The sequence below is a fragment of the Sus scrofa genome, chromosome 1, assembly GCF_000003025.6.
Source record: "Sus scrofa isolate TJ Tabasco breed Duroc chromosome 1, Sscrofa11.1, whole genome shotgun sequence".
Lineage (NCBI taxonomy): Eukaryota > Metazoa > Chordata > Mammalia > Artiodactyla > Suidae > Sus > Sus scrofa.
In genome coordinates this window covers 96254850-96273751 of record NC_010443.5, presented here as the reverse complement: position 1 = coordinate 96273751, position 18902 = coordinate 96254850, and the positions used below count along the sequence as shown (strand labels likewise).

General features: G+C 45.4%; 1 protein-coding gene across 2 annotated transcripts in view; it reads left to right on the top strand.

The window, feature by feature from the left end:
* LOXHD1 (lipoxygenase homology domains 1) overlaps positions 1-18902 on the top strand; it is a 206284-nt gene that overhangs the window by 13283 nt on the left and 174099 nt on the right. For both annotated transcript variants that reach the window (XM_021092583.1, XM_021092585.1), the window contains exons 2-4: positions 3134-3248; positions 11086-11166; positions 13396-13580. In XM_021092583.1, coding sequence (XP_020948242.1) covers positions 3134-3248; positions 11086-11166; positions 13396-13580 — 381 coding nt within the window. The remainder of the gene's footprint in view (positions 1-3133; positions 3249-11085; positions 11167-13395; positions 13581-18902) is intronic.

The window sequence follows — 18902 nt, the reverse complement described above, 5'->3', positions numbered from 1 at the left end:
CATGTTCTGTGCTGGGAGCAACGCTTGTTGCTGTTGACAGTTTTTCTTTGCACTGATAGGGGGATTTTATTAGTTGGGACCCTCCCCTCTGGATCAAACAGAATTTTGTGTCTTCCATGAGATATTTGCCTTCCACAAGAAAGTTCTTCAGCTGTCTGAACTTTTAAAACTAAAACATTTTAAATTTAGGAATTAATTACACAGCACAAAAGGTGTATAAATGTACAGCATGAGGAATTTTTACATATGTGCGTGCTTGCGTAACCATCATTCAGAACAGAACATAAAATGTTTCCAAACTCCAGAAAGCTCCTTCACTCTCCTTCCCAGAGGTAATAGCCCTCCTGATTCTATCACCATACATTAATTTTTTCTGTTCTTCAACTTCATATAAATGGAATCATACAAAATATGCTTTGTTTGTGTGTCTAGCTTCTCTTTCACTCAACATTATATCCAAGAGATTTATCCATGTTGTGACTCCTTATGTAATTTGTCCTTTTTATCATTTGCATTCTATTGCATTTTATAGCTGTATCACCATTTGTTTAACCTTCCTATTGTTGATGGACTTTGGGGTTATTTCCATTTTTTAGTGACTATGGATAAAGCTGCTACAGATCTTATACACATCTTTGGATGGACATATGCATTCATTTCTCTTGGATTTATAATTGGAGGTAGAATTACTGAGTCATAGCATGGGCTTATGTTTAGTTACCAGGGCTTGTACCAGTTTTTCCTCCCACCAGTAATAGATGAGGGTGGCAATGGCTCCACATTCTTGCCAATACTTAGCATTTGTCAGTCTTTTAAATTTTAGTCATTATGGTGGGTAGATAGTGGTGTCTCACTGTAATTTTAATTTTCATTTCCCTTATGAATAATGATACTGTGCCCTTTTCGGTATGCTTATTGGTCATTTGGATACCTTCTTTTATGACATGCTTACTTAAGTCTCTTGTCCATTTTTCAACTTTGTTGAAATATAATTAACAATAAAATGAAGCTACTTTAAAGGTGCCATTTGATGAGTATTGAGAAATGCATACATCTGTGTAACCACTAGCACCATTTATATATAGAACGTTTAAATTTTCCCTCAAAAGTTCCATGTGTCCCTTCTTAGTCAACTCCCCCTACTCCAAGCCTAGCCATGTTCTACTTTCTGCTCTAATAGATTGTTTCATGTAACTGGCATTGCCGAGTATGTAGTATTTTGTGTCCGACTTCATTTGCTTAGCATAATGTGCTTGAGATTCATTTGTATTACGTGTTTTTCAGTCCTTTTCATCACTGAGTAGTATTCCATTGTATGGATATGCCACACTTTGCTTATCCATTCACTTTTTGTTTTCATTTAGGGGTATTATGAATATAGTTGCCATGAATGTATCTATTTAGATTATTTCCAGTTTGGGGCTATTGTGAATACAGCTGCTATGAACATTTGTGTGCAGGTCTTCGTGTGGACATCTTATTATTCTTGGGTAAATACCTAAAAGTGGAATGTCTGGGTCTTATGCTAAGCATATGTGTATTTGAAACAAATTGTTACTCGTTAAAACAACTGTGTGGTCTTTCTTTTTCTTACTGATTTGTGTGAATTCTTTACATCTTCTGAGTATGGAGTCCTTTGTTGTCTTCAAGCACACCTTGAAGATCTGTAGACTGGGTTCTGGAGCACTGCAATAAAGCAAATATTGCAATAAAGTGAGTCACACCAATTTTTTGGTTTCCCAGTCCATATAAAGTTATGTTTACAACTACACTGTAGTATATTAAGTATACAATAGCATTGTGTCTAAAAAAGGGTATATACACTAATTTAAAAATGTTATTGCTAAAAAAAATGCTAACCATCACCTGAACCTTAGATGAGTCATAATCTTTTTTGCCATAGTAACATCAAAGATCACTGCTCACAGATCATCATAACAAGTACAATAATAATGAAAAGTTTGAAATATTTCGAGAATTACCAAAATGTGACACAGAGACAAGAGTGAACAAATGCTATTGGAAAAATGGTGCCAATACACTTGCTTGATGAGGGTTGCCGCAAACCTTCAATTTGTAAAACATGCAATATCTGTGAAGCACAATAAAGCAAAATGTGATAAAACATGTGCATTCCAAGTACCTTCTAGTCTGTGCTTGCCTTCTCATCATCATGATAGTCTTAATTTTAATTGACTCTCATTTATCATTTTTTAATGGTTAGTGCCCTATGTGAGAAGAGGCTGTGTATTCTTGGATCAGATTTGGAGGTAGTTTCTTTCTTCCTCTCCCGTATCCCACATCCCTTTCTTCCAAACTAGGCATCTCCAGGCTTCTATGTCTTCTCTCATGTGATTTGGTTCCAGAATTTCCATCATGCTGGCCATTTTCCTATGGTTTGGAAATATCCTGTATATGAGCAAACCATATGGGCAACACTTTAGGTTTTGGCATTATCTCAGGGAGGGCTCTCAGAGTTCTCTACCTGCAGATCAGGAACCCCTTTGATGTAGACTGTGAAGAATGAAGGCTTTGGTTGTCACAGGAGATAGGGAGTCATGCAAATGTACTGCTTCCTTTCTCCCCCTCTTGGGAATCTTCACTAGAACTGGGGACCTCAAAAGGAAGGGCATCAATAGCAAACAGAATAAGTTTCAAGGGGACAAAGAGAGGGGAATCAATGCTCCTGCCAAAAGGGACTCACTGGCAAAACTCTGCATCCCTCAGCCCTAGGATGGCTTATCCTGAGATTACCATGGCTATGCCCAGGTGGTCACAGGAAGTGAGGACATTGTGTAGAGGGGAGGCTCAGAAGAAGGTCTTAGCATCTATGTGCTGTGCTGAAAAGATCACCAATGGCCATGAGGAGGTGTTGGGCTTGGCTCTGGTGTTGACATTGTGTGACCTGGGCTTTCCTCACATGTGGAATGAGTGTGTAGCATTAAGAGACTGTGGTCTCCTGGCAAGATTTGGTGTGGCTCTGATCCTGGCCCAAAGGCTTGCAGGTTGCAGCAGGAGTTCATGGAATCCATCGAGTCCTGTGGATCTGGCAGGAGCTAGGCTTCTCCAAGCCCACATGGTAGGATTCTGGGTTTTCTTCTGAACCTGTCATCTGTCTTCTTTCCTCCTCCAGTGTACGAAGTGGTCACAGCCACAGGGGATGTGCGTGGGGCAGGGACAGATGCCAATGTCTTCATCACCATTTTTGGAGAAAATGGGCTCTCTCCCAAGCTCCATCTTACCAGCAAGTAAGTACCAACTCAACTTTGGGTAGGGGTGGGGGTGGTCCTGGGCTGTTAGTTGGGGTTGATGTAGTTCGGAGCCCATGAAAGAAGACATGTGTGTTCATAGGCCTATTAAGTGGCCTTGCCAGCAGCAGACTACATGTCAGCCAGGTCTCTTCCAGCGATTTCCTGTCACCCTTCCTTAGCTCTTTTGTTGATTTTTTTTTTTTTTAATGTACAGTGATGTCTACTCTGGATGTCAGAATGCCCAAGAATTCATATTAGGTATACCTTGATGTGGGAGAATAAACCCTCTGGATCAAGAAACCTGGTCTAGGCCCAGCTTTACCATTCAGTTGCTGTATAACTTTGGCCAAATCTCTTTGTATCCAGGCCCTTGGCTTCCTCATGTGTCATCTGGGAGTGATAGTCCCCCTTTTACCAAACTCATGGGAATTTGAAGAGGAGGAGACAAGATTGTGCAGGTGTGGGAATCATGAGCTTAAATGCTTTGCCCTGCATCTCACCCAGGGATGGACGTCCTACTGAACCTGTCTGCAAACACACTTCAGTCAGTGCGAGTATGTGCACACGCGTGTGCACACACACGTGTGTGTGTGCATGCTTGTGCCCTCCATGTAATTGTGACCCACTGAGAGCAGAGGCTGCTGCCTCTTCTTTTCCATCCTCTCCCCCCACCACACAGGGGCAGGGGGACATGCACTTACAACACACAGCAACACTGTAGTGGAATCATAGAATCCCAGAAATATCCAGGGGCCTTACTGGTGGCCTGGACAGCTGGTTTTCATCCGGTGTTGAATGGAACAGGGGGTTGGTCAGTTGGTTTTTCGCCCCCCAAACTCCATCTTTCCTCCCCTTGGACTAACTTTGCTGAGACCAGCTCAGCAGGATGGGGCTGAAGAACGGGTGCTGTGAAACTTAAGGAAAAAAGTTAACATAAAACAAAATAGAGACATTTATCTTAAGTAAAGGTGGGAACCGGGGGACTCAAGGTCTCAGGGACCAAGAGCACTGCCTCGAGAAACCACACTGCTTTTATTGTGCTCTTTAGGATTACGTCAGTCGAGGAGGGGGTTATAGGTGGAGGATATAGGTTTTTTTTTTTTATTATTTTTTATTTATTTTGTTTTTTTTATTATTTTAAAAGTCACCTAGCTGGTAGTGGTTAAGCTTTCAGTCTGACCTTTAGGCATTTAACAGTCATTAGCATTTGGGGAAGCTATGCATAGCATTTCAGAGAATCTTTTATCTGTGGCAACCCAGAGTCCCTAGGTTTGCACCTTGGTTCTCTTTGCTAATGCATATTCTGCTAACGACCGCTCATAAACCACTTGGGGCCTTGAGGTTCCTCTTTCTCTTATTCTTTAGAGGACATATCATGCCTGTGCAAACGGCGTGCCAATATGCACAGGTCCCGAGTGCCTAGATCAACGCATTAGGTCCTCATTCAGCTGACCCCATGAATAACTTATGCCTTTTGGTCTTTGTTCTTAAGCTTAAGTCACTTACCATCACTGTGACTGTTTTTCAAGCAGGAAGATGGGGTAAAGTAAAGCAGGCCAAGATGGAATTTTCAGCAAAGAGGCTAAGAAAATATTGTAGAAACATATCTCATGACACAGCTTGACTTAGGCTTATTTTAGGCTTATCCACTGAGTATCCAAGTCAGACTCTTTGCACCAACGGTTCTGTAGCCAAGAAAAGTTTGAAAACCTCTCAATTCATTCCAGCCTGTTCATGGGGATTGGGAGGGCTTTGAGGGGAGTAGTGAGCAGCTCCAAGTCGGAGCTTTTGATGGTAAAGCTGGTCCTCGAACCCCAGGGTCTTGATACAGACATTTCCTGGAGCTCATGACCTCATGGCCCTGGAGGGTGTGGGGGAGACCTCCCTGCAGGACTCCTGGGGCTCCAGGTTGCGGTCTCTGGGATTTATGGCACCTCCAAGGGTGGCAGGGGAAGTGGTAGAAGGGTGGGGGTCCTCAGGCCAGGAGGTCCACAAAGCATGCTTAGCAGACTGACAAGGCTCAGGGGAACGCCTTGACCATGAACGCAGACTCCAGTGTAAATGCAGAGGCGATGAGGCAGGTGTAACGTTCTATTTTGTCCATTTCTGCAGAACAGGGTGCCCGCCTTCTTGCACTGCTTACATTGCTGAGTGCCTCGCTTGCAGAAGTCCTTTTGTCCAGTGCTATGGGCACGGTAAAGAGAATACATGAAATGCCCATCCTCTCTGCCATGTGTCCTTCCTAGAGCGCACCCCTTCAGGGAGAAGCTACTAGACCCTAGGGCACTGGCCACATTGTTTTCTGGAGTCCCCGGCCTGTCTTTTTTTTTTTTTTTAAGAACCATTTCCCCTTTTCTGGTGGTTCCTCACTGTCTTTCCTTCTTTCATGCATCTAATAGCCTCAGAGTCTCCTCCCTCACCTTTTTCCTTTATCAAAAGACCCTCTGAGGGAGTTCTTGTTGTGGCTCAGCAGTTAAGAACCCGACTAGTATCTATGAGGATGTGGGTTCCATCTCTTGCCTTGCTCAGTGGGTTAAAGGATCTGGCATTGCTGTGAGCTGCAGCGTAGGTTGCAGACACAGCTCGAATCTGGCATTGCTGTGGCTGTGGCATAGGCTGGCAGCTGTAGCTCCGATTTAACCCCTAGCCTGGAAACTTCCATATACCATGGGTGTGGCCCTAAAAAGACAAAACAAAAACAAAAAATGCCCTCTCAGGAAGGTTCCCAATGTCAGCTTTTATAATCCTGGAAATGAAGGTTGGTCACTGGGTTCCCTTTCCCTGGGAGTTTCCTTCTCAATGAAGAGGACAGACTGCTCCCTGGTAGAAGGATCTCAGGTGTGAATGAACCAGCAAGGTCAGGAACTCTCTGGGCAGTGCTGAAGCCACACAAGACAGCCAGCTTCTCTGGGATAGCCCCTCCATGTAGAAATCAATGACCCCCCAACTACTCTGTGGGTCTGCTGGTGAGGGTCCCTCCTATATCTGTGTCTTGTTCCAGGCTGGGTAGCAGGGGCATAGGTCAGGCCGGGACCCCAATCCGGCTAGTCCAGAGGGTTCTTCAGGAGCCCACGGGAAGGGGGGGTGGGTTTCAGGGATGCAGGCACATTTTGCATTATCAGCCCCATGTCCCTGGTGAGGCTGGAGAGATGATGCAGGGAGAGATGCCAGCTGCAGCCAGAGGAGGATGGGAGGTTGGCTTTGTGCCTCCAGCATCTATCTCAGTCCTTTGCAGGTAGAGCTCACTAAATGACTGGGTTTCAGTGTGGCTGGAATAGGGCACATGATCTGGACCTCGAGTGATGAGAAGGACTCTGATAAGAGAGGGGCAGAAAGAGGGTACTTTAGATGAAGGGCAACAGCTTGCAAAAACATGGAGGCCACAATGGGCACTGCAGGCCTGTGGGGCTGGATGGGGACTTGCCCACTGCATGGAGGGGTAGAGAGGCAGAAGATGGGAAAGACATGGGAGGAATGGATTGAAGAATGCTTGCTTGAAAGCTGATCAGTGGAGGCTCAACTGACTGTGGTAGCAGGGTAAACGAGGAAGGAGGAGACCAGAGTCTGGCTGCTACACACCCAAGAAATTGTCTACCAAGAGAATTGCATAGACACAATCCTCACCATCTGAGACAATTCCAATTCAATATGGAGAACTCAGGTTTGGGAGGGGAGTGTGGCTTTTCATGTAAGTCCAGATTGCTCATATAACCCAGATGCAGACTCTGTGCTCTGCGAGATTTAGATGCAGTTAGTCCAGCCAGCCATCACCCTCAGCAGTCCCTGGGGTCTGGCTCAGAATGGCCACTGGTCTGGAAATCTCCTTTCCTCCTGTCTTCTGCTGTTCCATCCTTGCCACCCCAAACCCACACCCACACCCATGTGTCAACTGGAACTGAGCTCCCTTTCCTTGTTTTATACCCATAAACACATGCACATCTGCACATGCACACACACACACACACACACACACACACACACACACACACACACACACTATAAGGCATTTTTGGGTGCCTCAGGCTTCACTGATAGCTCAGGGCACCAGAAAGAGTTCATGTGGAAACAACACAAATAACTTAAAATGTAATATTAGCTAGACCCCCCACCCCAGGCCATAAAATTAAGCCACCACCCTTCCTGGAATTTTTCCTTAACCGCTTTCTCTGTAGTCTCTGGCTGTGTCTATCACCCTGCTTTTCTCTCCTGCCTCTCCCTCATTTTCTTTCCTCTCTCTCTGCTCAATTCCCCCTTTTCTTGTGGCTTTTCTCCTCTGCTCCAGGCCTTCACCTTCTACTCCCACGTGGCTTATCAGGATTTTTAATTCTCCAATACAAAATAATTTCTACTTCAAGAAGAATGTTGGAAGTTCCCTTTGTGGCTCAGCAGTTAATGAACCTGACCAGGATCCGTAAGGATGTGGGTTCAATCCCTGGCCTCATTCAGTGGGTTAAGGATCCGGTGTTGCCATGAGCTGTGGTGTAGGTCGCAGACACAGCTCAGATCTGGCATTGCTGTGGCTGTGGTGCAGGCCAGCAGCTGTAGCTCCAACCATACCCCTAGCCTGGGAACTTCCATATGCCGCAGGTGCAGCCCTAAAAAGAAAAAAGAAGAAGAATGTTGGTGCCTGATGTTAAAATGCTAATTATTCTCACCTTCATGGTCTGGAGTCTAAACTCCTCTGTCATGTTGGACCCTCTCTTATTATTGGCGTGACACGTTCACCCCAGTTCCTCTGCTAGCTGACCTCTGCCCTGACCTCCACACCAGTGAAGTGCCAACAGCTCTGGATGCCAGAGGAAGCCCCCGCTTCCCATAACCCAAGACCTCTCCTAACACTGGGTCACATGTTCAGGATGTGGCAAAAGGATGGGATTTCATGTATCTTCTGGAACACAGTTCTTCCGTTGAGAATCACCTTCTGAGAGTGTGGGGGAATCCTGGCATTTTAGCCTGCTGGCTCTGCCTGGCGGATGGCTAAAATGCTCTCTGCGGCCCTGAAAGGGCCTGCGGAACAGCAGGCGGGGGCAGGGGGCTGTGTCCTCTGTTGCGCTTTATTTGAAGATGGACCAGGAGCCGTGGAGAACTTGCAGGCTCCCAAAAGGAAGTGTGGAGATGTCTCTATTTCTGATGTTTCCTTTGACCCGGGACCCTCTGTCTTCTGCTGTTTCCACCCCACCCCTAGTCAGCTTTATGAAACCCACTGGCACTTGCATTCTGACTTACCAGAAGGGGGGGTTTTGGAATCCATTCCCGATGGGTTGGGGCTCATCTGGGATAGTCCTGGCCCCTTTCTGGGAGGAGGGAGTCTGGATAGCTCAGTCTCTGTGGTCCTTTGCTGTCCCTCCTCTGGAGAGAGGCCCCTCTGTGTTGCAGACGGCCTTGCTCTCAGTTGCCAGGATGCTCTTCTCCATCTTGTAAACACCGTGGAGTGCGTCACATCCTGTGACACCCAGGATGCTCCAGTGTGGTCCTGAGACAGTGTGGAATGCGCTTCCTGCCCATCTTGTGACAGATCTTTCTCTCCTGGTCTTCCTTCTTCCATCTCACTTTTTAAAAAATTTGTTTTTGAGTGACTGTAAAGCCTCCTGGTTGCTTATTTAACAGACATGCTGGGAAGTACGAATCCACATTCCACCTTGTCATGTGCACAGGGCCTTTCTGAAGGTATGGCGCTCCCCTTGCTGAATCTAGCTGTTGGAGTTGGAACCCTTGTCAGAAGCACGCCAGAAAGCCAGCTGCTTTCCTTCCATATCACACCTTGTCTTTTCCTTTCCAAATCACCCTCCTCTTCCCCTACTCATTGGCATTGATTGTGTCCCAAATTCCATGCACCCTCAGCAGATGAAGCCCTGTGATCTTCAAATTCATTCCAAAGAATTCACCCCAGGCAGCTGTGGCCGGATGGAGTGAGGGCTGCTGAAACAGAGGACTGTGCTTTTTTCATAATTACAAAAACAAGACGTGCTTCCTTCAGAAAACTAAATAAATAAATAAATTACAGACCAGAATAAAACCAACATTTCCCAATAGTCTTATCATGGAGACATGATGTTTTTATATAAATTCTCTCATTCTTTTTTGTTGGTATCTTGTTTGTACTGGTTGTTCTGTTTGTAGATTCTGTTTTTAAGCTGCTTTTTCCTTCAAGCCTATTTCAAAAACCTGTTTATGTTTCATTAAATATTCTTTCATAATAAGATTTTTAATGGCTATGTAATATTCCACCATACAGCTTCCCAGGGTGACTGTTTCTTAGGGTATTTATATGATATGAAGACTCCTGTCTATTCCAAAATTCTACTTCCTTGTCTCACATACTAAAACAGAAAATAGCTCTTACTCGTGTCTTTGTTTCCCATTTGCACAATCCTGATGCCAGAATTGATTTCACGTGTTTCCCATGTCATTTAATAACTGCTTTGACTCCAAGACAGCATGTGGGCTGTGTTGTTACTTGTCCTTGGAAGTGAAATTCTGTAGCCAGCCTGGAGTTCATGCAGCCAGCCTGGAGGTGGGCCTTTTCACTCTAGCAAAACCAGGAAGTTCCCATTACTTTCTCCTCTTCCCTTTCTGTGCCTGGAGTGTACCACTGGGGGCTCTTCTCCCTGACAAGGAGGCCTTGGTGTACATTTTCACCTGATTTCATGAGCTCGACACTGCTCTAGGAGGGCCCTAGGCCCCATGTTTCATGATGTGTCCACTGTAAGGAAACTTCTCTTCAGCCCAGACTGTTTGCCAAAGTGGGTCTATTTGCAGAATCATAGCTTCTGGGTCTCTAGAACCTTAAAAATCTGCCACTGAGAGAGTCTGAGCCTCGTTGCCTTGGGAAGAAGGCCCTTCACCTCCCTCATTATTTTGAAACACATGATAGCCAATAAATAGGCATGTTTTCTCTGTTTTTCTTTTCCCATGGACTGCATGCTGGTGCTGAGAGCTCTTTCCAGGAGCACTGAGGGAGTCTACAGCTCTCAGCCCTGTGAGGCCTTTACCAGCAGGGCAGGAAGAGCTGTGAGCAGGCCTGGGCTCAAGTGGCAGGTGTCCTGACCCACACAGAAGACAGAACAGCCGTCCAAGTGAGATTCAGGCATTCACTCCTAGAAGACTCAGTGCTCTAGCCTTCCTATGTTTAAGCTGATGGTTGCTAGGATGCTCCAGAATCTGGACTTGCTTGGGTACCTCATTGAGAAACATCTCATGTGTACTTGCATCTGTTTGCACCACATGTGAGATGCTGACTTGCATTCCCTCACTGCCCCCCACTTCCCTGGCTGCTGGTTTGGGTTGAATATTTCCTTTCTGGTTGAAATGGCAGGACCATGGACCACCACCCAAGGTTTGCATCCGCTTGGGGCTGCCATTGCAACTCTTTCCAGCGAGAACAAGGCCACTGAGGAGGAGAGGCCAGGAGGCATGCAGACCCAAGAGCACCATGGCCTTCATCACACCTTCCTTCCTCCTCCACTCTCCCAATCCAGGGCAACCACAGAGCATTGGATCATGACTTTGGAGAGTTGGATTCCTGTCCCAGCTCTTCTACCAACTAGCAATTTACTTGTTTGCAAAACGGAGCTAATATTGCCCACCATACTTGACTTACATGGCAAGGATCCCATGAGAACCTGGGTGTGAAAGCAAGGAATGAATACTAACCATTCTTGCCCTCCACCTCTCTGAACCATGTCAGAAAGGAATCTCAGAAGGGCATTGGTTGCCAGTAGTACTTCCTGGAGTGGGATGGTGGAGGAAGCAGGGCGATGCCAGCCCTTGGCTCTCCTCCTAGGCCTGAGAGCCAAGTGCTGATCTGTACTAACTGTGCACACCTTTATTGCAGGAGCAAATCTGCCTTTGAAAAGGCCAACGTCGATGTGTTCCGGGTAAGGACCAACAATGTGGGCCTCATCTACAAAATCAGGTGAGAATCTGGCCCCTGACCAGGGTGGGGTGAGGTGAAGGCAGGGAGATCAGGAACTGACTTCATTACTGATGCTTCTGGGTGTTGATTACTCTCCTGGTGTCGTTTGAGGGGTGCTCAAAAGCTCAAATCTTTCCTTCCTACCCTGAGTCATGGTGTCCTAAACTTGACCATTAGAGATTCACTTCTTTTGGTTAAGGAAATTAGAGATAATTTTTCATACTTGGCAGATATGCACTGAGAAACCCCAACAGAGTATTTAGTGGACTCAGTCCATTGTTGAAATCTTTGCCCTACTGTTTACTAGCTGTGGGACTACGGAGAGTTTTCCTCTCCAAGCCTCAGTTTCCTCATCTGTAATAATAATGCCCAGCTCCTAGGGTTATAGAGAACTCAGTGAGTCAGGGTTTAGAATAATAATTGGCATACGGTAAGTGCTCAGTGAGTGTTAGATCCTGGGTCACATTGCAGAGATCTCCCCCGATCTGCCTCTCTCTGGTGGAGTTTTTGTGAGCAAGTGGGAAGGGCTAATTCTGCCAGCGTGGTTGCCAGGAAAGAGCCTTCAATGGCTCTGTTTTGCTCCCCTCCCCCACTACCTACCCCCATTCAAGTTCATGCCCATTTGTCAGCAAATCAAGATCACTTATGGTCTGATTATACCCAGACTAGGGGGCCTGGATGAAAGTGAAATGCTGCCTCTATTCAGTCCTCCCACTAGAAAATATAGGGCCATGAACTCTCTTTAATGGGGAAATAAGGGATGGATGAGCCCCCCTCCACTGTGTATACGGGGGTTATGGGCAGCGATGGGGCTCTTAGAGGAGGGCGTCGGAAGAGAGTGTCAGTATATGGGAAAGGCAACCACTAAGCTGAGGTCCTACTACGTGCTGAGCTCCATGCCAGGCAGAGGCATACATCCTGCGTGTATCATCCATCTTGTGTGTGCTGTCTTAAACTGTTGTCCTTTTAAGACCCTAAGGCCTCATCGTGATGGGCAGGGGTGGGATACTTGGGACAGAGTGAGGTCATCCAAGGGAGTTTTGGGGAAATGAGTTCTCTTGTGGCACAGTGGGTTAAGGATCTGGTGTTGTCACTGCAGTGTCTCAGGTAGCTGCTGTGGTGTGGGTTTGATCCCTGGCCTGGGAACTCCCACGTACTGTGGTTGTGGCCCCCAGAAAAAGTTCTGGGGAAGAAACTGGGCCTCAGAGAGGAAGCTGGGACTGCCAAGGATGAAGAGGACTATAGGAAGTGGGAGAAGATAATGGAGGCCAGATTTTGAAGAGTCTGAGCCTCTACTCCCCAGTAGAGTAGCCCCTGGCCCTATGTGGCTATTGATCAGTCAAAATGTGACTGGATGTAATGTGTGTGCAAAAACTCACCAGCTTTTGAAAAACTAGTATAAGATAAAGAATGTAAAATATCTCATTAATAAATTACATGGTTACCTGTTGAAATGATAAATGCATCAAATAAAATGTATTATTAAAATTAATTTCACCAGTGTCTTTGTTTCCTTTTCAATGTGGCTGCTACAAAATCTAAAATTTTCAGGAGTTGCTGTTGTGATACAGCAGAAATGAATCTGGCTAGTGTCCATGAGGATGTGGGTTTGGTCCCTGGCCTTGCTTAGGGGGTTAAGGATTTGCCACTCCTGTGAGCTGTGGTGTAGGTCACAGATGTGGCTTGGATCCCGTGTTTCAGTGGCTGTGGCATAGGCTGGCACCTATTGCTCTGATTTGACCCCATAGCCTGGGAACTTCCATATGCCCCAGGCGTAGCTCTAAAAAGCAAAAAGAAAAAAGAAAAAAAAAAGTTAAATTTTCTTTCACATGGAGCTCATGCAATATTTCTGTGGGGCAATGATAGTTTATGTGGCCATAGGGGATCCTCTGGATGGTAAGACTGAGTATTGGTGAGAAGGGGGTTCTGGGAGTCAGGAAGAGAGAGGAAGCTCAAGATGGTCCCACTGCAAGGCTTCATGATCCTGGATTTTCCACGGAAGGTAATATTTCCTTGTGGGCCATGTAGCACTGCAGCATTCATTCATAAGCACACCTGCTTTGCAAAGAGTCCCCATTTCATAGATGGGCAAACTGAGATCTGAGAGGTAAGGTAACAACATCAAAATGACGGAACCTCTCTTTGGAGTAAACATTGAGGTATTTCAGTATGGAAGGGGCGTCGCCTCTGCTCCGCCAGTGACTGTGTGGGTATCTACTTCTGCCTCAGGATCGAGCACGACAACACAGGCTTGAATGCCAGCTGGTACCTGGACCGTGTGATTGTGACCGACATGAAGCGGCCTCACCTCCGTTACTACTTCAACTGCAACAACTGGCTGAGTAATGTGGAGGGTGACCGCCAGTGGTGCCGGGACCTGCTGGCCAGCTTCAACCCCATGGACATGCCCAGAGGTCAGTGCTGAGGCTGGCCTGCCTGCCATCCCTCCCTGCCTGCACTGGGCTCATCCAGGCCTCTCTCTTGTTCTGGGCAGCCCCACTGCCCCTTGCCACCCCTCCAGAGTCTTCCCATTGGCTAGAGCCCAGATGAAGGCCCAGCTTTTCCTTAAGACCTTTCCAAAAGGGAGTTCCTGGGGCTCAGAGAAGTGAAAGATGAGAGAGGCCCCAGAAGGGTGATGGAGGAAGGGGCACAGCCCTGAGCGTGCCCTGGCTTTTCAGCAGCTTTTGTTGGTGACTGTGTATCTATGGCCATCAGTATGTCTTCTTTGGAGAAATGTCTATTTAGGCCTTCTGCCAAATTTTTCAGTTGGGTTATCTGTCCCTCTGAGTTCAAAGGATGCTTGCCCTGTCTTCTTGTTCCCTTGCTTTTCTTCTGATGCCAAGGACCTGGTGGATGTGAGTCACAACGTGCAGCTTCCCGAGTTCCTTCATGCTGCCCCCAACTCTTCCTGATTTTGTGAGGATGAAACAACTTATTTCCAGTGCATTTCTGGCCTGAACCAGTCATTTTAGCTCTACAGGATCAATGGGAGGCAGGGGAACAAAGCATGTAAAAACACACACTGTATCCCACGTTCTATTTTTTCACCCTTTTGCCTCCTAAAGTCCTGACCTCACCTCACTCCATCATTGAACATATTTGCTTTTCCAAAAAGGGGAATATCATGTGAGGGTGCCATCATTATAATAGCCTGCTTGCATAGAGTCATGGTCTATTGAGTGGAAAGGAACCTGGCAGCCAAGGGAAGAGAAATGACTTTCCCACTGTCACTCAATAGAACCACAGAAGGCTGACATACTCTTTGCATTCCACCTTCCATCACGTACCCAGTGGTCTCCAAGCACCAAAGGCTCTTGAAATCCAGCTGGAAACATAAACATCCTCTGTTCCAATAGGCTTCATCTCTCAATTTCTCTATCTTTGATTTCCCACCTTCCCAGCTGACCTTGAACATTTGCCCCATTCCTCTGTCATCTGCATCACAATAACTTACAACTTCAGTGATTCTTTTTTTAAAGAGATATATTATTTTTAAAAATTATTATATTATTAATATTCTGGCAATTTTTGCTGTGCAGCAAAGTGACCCAGCTACGTATCTATGTATTCTTTTGCTTAAATTATCCTCCATCATGTTCCCTCACAAGTGATTGGATACAGTTCCCTGTACTATACAGGACCTCATTGCTTATCTACTCCAAATGCAATAGTTTGCATCTACAACCCCCAATCTCCCAATCCATCCCATTCCCACCCCCTCTCCCTCCCCCTTGGCAACTGCAAGTCTCTTCTCTATGTCCATGAGTTTCTTTCTTTTCTGTAATAGGTTCATTTGTACCATATATTAGATACCAGATATAAGTGATATCATATGGTATTTGTCTTTCTGACTTACTTCACTTAAAATGACAATCTCTAGTTGCACCCATGTTGCTGCAAATGGCATTATTTTGTTCCTTTTTATGGCTGAGTAGTATTCCATTGTGTATATACACATCTTCTTACTCCATTCATCTGTCGATGGACATTTTGGTTATTTCCATGTCTTGGCTTTTGTAAATAGTGCTGCAATGAACAGAGGGGTGAATGAATCTTTTTCAATAAAATTATTGCCTGGATATGGGAGTTCCCGTCGTGGCGCAGTGGTTAACAAATCCCACTAGGAACCATGAGGTTGCGGGTTCGGTCCCTGCCCTTGCTCAGTGGGTTAACGATCCGGCGTTGCCGTGAGCTGTGGTGTAGGTTGCAGACGCGGCTCGGATCCCGCGTTGCTGTGGCTCTGGCGTAGGCCGGTGGCTGCAGCTCCGATTCAACCCCTAGCCTGGGAACCTCCATATGCCGCGGGAGCGGCCCAAGAAATAGCAACAACAACAACAACAACAACAACAACAAAACAAAAACAAAAAAGACAAAAGACAAAAAAAAAAAAAAATTATTGCCTGGATATATGCCCAGGAGTGGGATTGCTGGGTCATATAGTAGTTCTATATTTAGTTTTCTGAGGTACCGCCATACTGTTTTCCATAGTGATTGTACCAATTTACATTCCCACTAACAGTGCAGGAGGTTTCCCTTTTCTCCACACCCTCTCCAGCATTTGTTATTTGTAGACTTATTAATGAGAGCCATTTTGACTACTGTGATGTGGTACCTCATTGTAGTTTTGACTTGCATTACTCTAATAATTAGTGATGTTGATCATTTTTTTCATGTGCCTGTTGGCCATCCATATGTCTTCTTTGGAGGAATGTCTATTTAGTATTTTGCTGAATTTTTCAATTTGGTCGTTTGTCTTTTTGCTGTTGGGTTGTATGGGTTGTTTGTATATTTTTGAAATTAAGCCCTTGTCAGTGGCATCATTTGCAACTATTTTCTCCCGTTCTGTAGTTTGTCTTTTCATTTTTTATTATGGTTTCCTTTGCTGTGCAAAACCTCGTAAATTTGATTAGGTCCCATTGGTTTGTTTGTTTGTTTATTTATTTATTTATTTAGTCTTTTTAGGGCCATACCCATGGCATATGTAAGTTCCCAGGTTAGGAGCTTAATTGGAACTGCAGCTGCCAGCCTATGCCACAGCCATAGCCATGCAGGATCCCAGCCGGGTCTGTGACCTACACCACAGCTCATGGCAACGCTGGATCCTTAACCCACTGAGTGAAGCCAGGGATCAAACTCACATCCTCCTGAATACTGCTGTGCCACAATGGGAACTCCCATTTTTGTATTTCTATTGCCTTGGGAGATTGACCTAAGAAATCATTTGTATGGTTGATGTCAGAGAATGTTTTGCCTATATTCTGAATATGGTGCATTGTCTTATAAAGGTGTGTTATTGATTTTTTTTATTACAAAAGCCAAATATGATCATTGCAGAAAATTTAGAAAGTACACACATGCAAACATAAGAATATAGCTGTAATTCCATCACCTGGAAAATCATCACTGGTGACATTTTTGTGCACTATTTCTGGTCTATTCTATGCATGTATAATTTGACAGGATGGGCTGGTATAACATCCTTTGTTTTAGAGCATGTTTATTTCTATGCCATTAAATGTCACTCAACAACCCTACTGTGGAGTTCCCATTGTGGCATGGTGGGTTAAAGTCCTGCATTGTCTCTGTGGTGGTGAGGGTTCAATCTCTGGCCTGGGCACTTCCATATGGTCATGGGTGCAACCAAAAATACCAAAACCAAAACAAAACAAAAAACAAACAAAAATCAATCATACTTGTAATGGCTGTAGTGCAGCATTCTGGTGTAGGGAGATACCATCATTTATTTGTTGAATCCTTTGCAACTGGACATTCATATTGAGTTCCCCCTCTAAACTTTTTGTGATTATAAAAAATACTTTTATAAACAATACACCTAAACTTTGGCACAGGTAAATGATTCTTTCCCTCCTAAGATAAATTCCTAAGTGAAATTTCTAAGTCAAATAAAATGCACATGGTTGAGGTGCTTGATGGGTAGTCCCAAATTGCCCTAGAAAGTATTCATCTTTGCACAGCCCCACCAGATGTGCAAGAGTACCCACCGTGCCTTTGACTCTGCCCTGCACCTGCATCCCCTCCCACCTCTCCCCCACACGCCTTCCCTCTCCCCACCCCTTAGCTTCAGCTTTTCCCTCTGGAACAGGCTTTCTCCTCCGCCTGTTATGCCTCTTCTCTTCTTGCTGCTTCTCTAGTTCCTGCTTCCGGTCACTTCCTCTAAATCCATCCCTCCCCTCTAGACAAGGCTGTCTCTTCCTCTGGATATTTTGGACAGAATTTTGTTGTCAAAAGCAGATGAAGGGAAGGGAGAGGGAAGATGTGTGAAGTGGCAGAAGGTGTTGAAAATTTTTGCTGAAATGGTCAATTGGAGCCTAGGTGTGGAGCAATTTTATCTTATACCCCAGAACTTGGACCCATTCTCCACGTGGGAGGATGTGGGGGCTTGGGGAGAGTCATGGGAGGGTCTGGCCCCGAGCACGTTCTCACTGTGCACTAGATTTTTCTGGAACATCTATGAACTTCCATGCTGGGAGTTTTAGGTTTTCCATGGAATTCACGGAGGTAGAGATTTAGGAGGCAGACCAAATCCTGGATTTGTCACTCATCAGCTGTGTGACCTTGAGCAGGTCTCTCAACATGTGATCATTTTCCTCATCTGTGAAATGGGAACAATAACTATTCCTGTACTCTAGGGTGGTTGTGAGGATTAGAGGGGACCCACTTTTCTTACCCTTGCCAACAGCTGGTAGGATTGTTTAATTTTCCAATTGGATAGGGAAGGAAGACTTTCAATGTTCTCCCTTCGGTTACTGATGAGGTTGCATATTTTTCATATGTTTATTGGCCATGTCTCTGTGTGTGTGTGTTTGCCTGCCCTTGCCCCCATGCCTACCTTTTCCATTGGGGGTGCATTTCTCTGATTCTCCTACAGGCCTTAAATACTTAATTCTTGATCCAGTCTCTTGATCAGGATCAATCCTTAGCAAATTGCCATTTTTTCCCTTTTTGTGTTCTTAGTTTCCCCTTTCTTGGCCCTTCTCCTTTTTAGCTCCTTATCCTACCTTCTTTGGTCACATGAAAATCCAGAGCGCCACCATTAGGAGAAGAGCTTTTGCAAATCACCACTGAGAAAAAGATTAATGTAACTTGGTGGTTTCCTAACTTTCCAGGGTAGTATTTTCCTAAAGTCTCCCAGGCAGGCTGCCTTACTGGGCACTCTGACGCTTTATGGGCTGGAGGGCATTGGATTTTTAGTATTTCCAGGTTAGATTCTGCGAGAGGGAATGAAAGATACAATTTTCAAATATTCAAGGAACCGTACTGGTGAACAAAAGTTTTCTTTACTTTTCACCTGGAATTATAGTAATTTCATGTTTGGAGGTCTTGGATCATCAAAGTCGGGAGGCCAATTGTTTCTTCACCCATGCAGTTTGATAGGTAAAAATACTTCAAAACATGGGCCATGGGCCACAATAGAAAAATGACAGGGAAAAGGGGACATATTCAGGGTCAATTCCACCCCACCTCCTCTTGGTCCCCTCTTCCCACCCCCAAGGGCCATCTCCTGATGTTTTGGCTGATAATCAGCTAGAACCTTCCTTCTTTCATTCCTGCTCTTCAGGGAAGGTAGATGTTCCAGGCTGACCCCATGACCCTTTGATAGAGGTGATCAGCAGATAGTAGAGGGGTGGCAGGGACAGAGCCTTGATCAGGTTTCTAGATGGTTCCTCTACAGAAGATCTCACACATGGTGCTTAAAGACACGTGGGTGAGGTTTG